The 2,587-nt window shown below is 43.4% G+C and overlaps 1 protein-coding gene across 1 annotated transcript in view; it reads left to right on the forward strand.

The window, feature by feature from the left end:
- The window catches only part of Cbr-apx-1, a gene marked incomplete at both ends in the record, with an annotated part of 6,690 nt that extends 4,313 nt beyond the window's left edge, over positions 1 to 2,377 (forward strand). The window contains 3 exons of the mRNA XM_045236720.1: positions 526 to 822; positions 1,320 to 1,405; positions 2,198 to 2,377. Coding sequence (XP_045097401.1) covers positions 526 to 822; positions 1,320 to 1,405; positions 2,198 to 2,377 — 563 coding nt within the window. The remainder of the gene's footprint in view (positions 1 to 525; positions 823 to 1,319; positions 1,406 to 2,197) is intronic.
- Positions 2,378 to 2,587: the final 210 nt, after the last annotated feature.

The following is a 2,587-nucleotide window of genomic DNA, read 5'->3' on the forward strand; positions in this document are numbered from 1 at the left end:
CCTTCACAAGTATGATAATCTCCCAACAAACCGTACCTATCACACTTGTTCCTCAACTGAACGGTCACATTGAATCCGGTGGAAGTCGTCACGACGATCGGCATGCGATTCCATTCATTGTCAGCCGATGGGCGGTGGTGTTCGATGGCGAGGATGGCTGGAAAAAAGCGAATCCTGACAATTTGATGCTTTTCTATGTAAGGACCATTGAGGTGAATAGATAAGACAGGAGTAGAGTTAAGAAGGGCGTCGTAGAGATCTATCATTTGATATCAAACCCCCCATCCGACCGGACCGGCCCGTTTGCAACTATGGCTGAAAGTTTTGCCTGAAAAATTGTTCATCGGGCTCCGAACGTTTGAATCCTTACAACTCCCCCTGGTGGTCCCCCTTTGATATGCAAATCACTCCGCCTATCTGATCATAAACATATATACATATGAATAATTTCTCTCCCCCTTCGCAAAGGAGGCTTCCTTATCCCCCACTGTCATATAAAACAATAGAAAACGTTCGCTATTTTAGGTGGAGCATGCATCTCAATGGACGACCGAACGATTCAGTGCAAGTGTCGCGCCGGATTCACTGGAAAATTCTGCGAGTACGGAACGCATGGGGACTGCTCGACGCTGAAATGCACGTCGCCAACTGCCACGTGTCATATGAGTGGAGACCTGCCGATTTGTGTGGAGAGTAATGAAGACGTGGTGACGACGACACCAACGATGAAAAGTGTGAAGGTGTTGACGAAGAAGAGAAGAATGGAGCAGGAAGCAGCACCGATTGAGCAAGATCCACTTTTACTGATTTCGCTGCTTCTTCGTGAGTCTTTTTTTTTCCTGAAATTCCTCGGTCCAGACCGCGGTCGGTCGACCGCGTTAGGTTCCAAAACGTTCTCCTGGAAACTTCACACGTTTCTGTCCAACGTTCAACTTTCTAGCTTTTCTAGGAGCTGAGATACAGCGATTTGAAGTTTGGGAGGTGAGAGACGCAGCGTGTCTCGTTGTCTGCGTCTCTAGCCCCTGTATCTCCTGCCTCCAAAACTTCAAATTATCATATCTCGGCTCCTAGATGAGCTTGAACGCTGAAAACTAGACAGAAACGTATGAAATTCCATGGAAAATGTTTTGGAGCTGAAAACGGTCGACCGCGGTCCGGGCCAGGGACCAAATCATCGGTTCTTTCGAGAATAAGCTCGGCGCCAAATCCTACCCATAAAGTCGAAAAATCCCCGTCAAAATCCAACTTTTCAGTCTCCGTCATCGGTCTGATTCTTGCCATCATCCTCGGCTACTTCCGATACTATGTTCGCGTTCGAGACGTCAACGCTGCCGCGTCTACACTTCCGATGACGATGTCACCGACGTCAAAGGCTTCTACGTCTTCTAGGCCGCCTGTTTATAAGGTAATTTTGCTCTCTGGAAAGCGTTGGAAAAATGTAATTAAAATCGGGTAAAATTGGCTTAAGATCGGTTAAAATAAGCTGAAAATAATAGCTAGAAATAGTTAAAATTGATTTTTCGAATCCGGGAAGTTTTAAACAATACACGCTCTCCCCAGTTGAAAATTTGGCCTTTAGCCATTTCCAATTATTAATTTCCAATTTAGCCATTTCCGATTATTTTTAGCTTAATTTCAGCTGATTTTCAGCCTTTTTAATGCTAATTTGGACTATTTCTAGACTGTGCTTTGCTCATTTTCGCTAATTTTAAGTTTATTTTCAGCCTATTTTCAGCTAGTTTTTTACTATTTCAGGCTCATTTCCGACCCATTTTAGCCTATTTCTAGCTCATTTTTAACCCATTCCCGACCATTTTAAGCCAATTATCAGCTCATTTCTGACTATTTCCAGCCAATTTTGAGTTCAATTTCAGCAATTTCTATCCCGTTTTTGAAAATTTTCATTTTGTCTTTCGAAATGTCCTGGAACCTTTTTTCATCTGAGAAATTGGCTAAAAACTTTTATTCTCTGTTCATCTGAAGCGAGAAAAGTTGAGTGGCGCCGCCGACAAGAAAAGAACGGCAAAAAGAACATTAGGTAGAGGCGGAAATTCAAAAAGAATAAAGGGAAGAAAAGAAGGTGGTAATTAAGATAAATTGCTACTCTTTTTGTTAGAAAATTGAACATTTGGCTTTCGAGTATGATCAGAATTAGGGAACGGCATTTTTTAACTCTCTTGAAATTTCCCATTTCCAGGTCTGCATCATTGACACGGAATGCGGAATCTCATCCGATCAACACCAACACCATCCACGTCATCACAACTCTCCGCCACCAGCGTACACATCGCCGATGATGCCACGTGTCTACCGAAGCTTACCGCAAACGATGGACGACGATTCGAATACATTTCGGAGCCCATCTGGGAAATGCTAGATTTCAAATAAGCCACACCCCTTTTATCATCCTGTGCTTCCTCCCCATAGTTTTATCATCCCGGTTGCCCCTTGTCACATTGCAATTCTTCTCTAGCTGCTGCTTCATTTCCTGCTCACAGTTGTTTTATCATAATAATTATCATTATTATTGCTTCCCTCCTCTTCCTCCATGTTTTGTCCCCCAAAGGTCCTCGGGGCTCATTTTCTT

The sequence above is a fragment of the Caenorhabditis briggsae genome (assembly GCF_000004555.2).
Source record: "Caenorhabditis briggsae complete genome, chrV, whole genome shotgun sequence".
In the NCBI taxonomy this organism is placed as follows: domain Eukaryota; kingdom Metazoa; phylum Nematoda; class Chromadorea; order Rhabditida; family Rhabditidae; genus Caenorhabditis; species Caenorhabditis briggsae.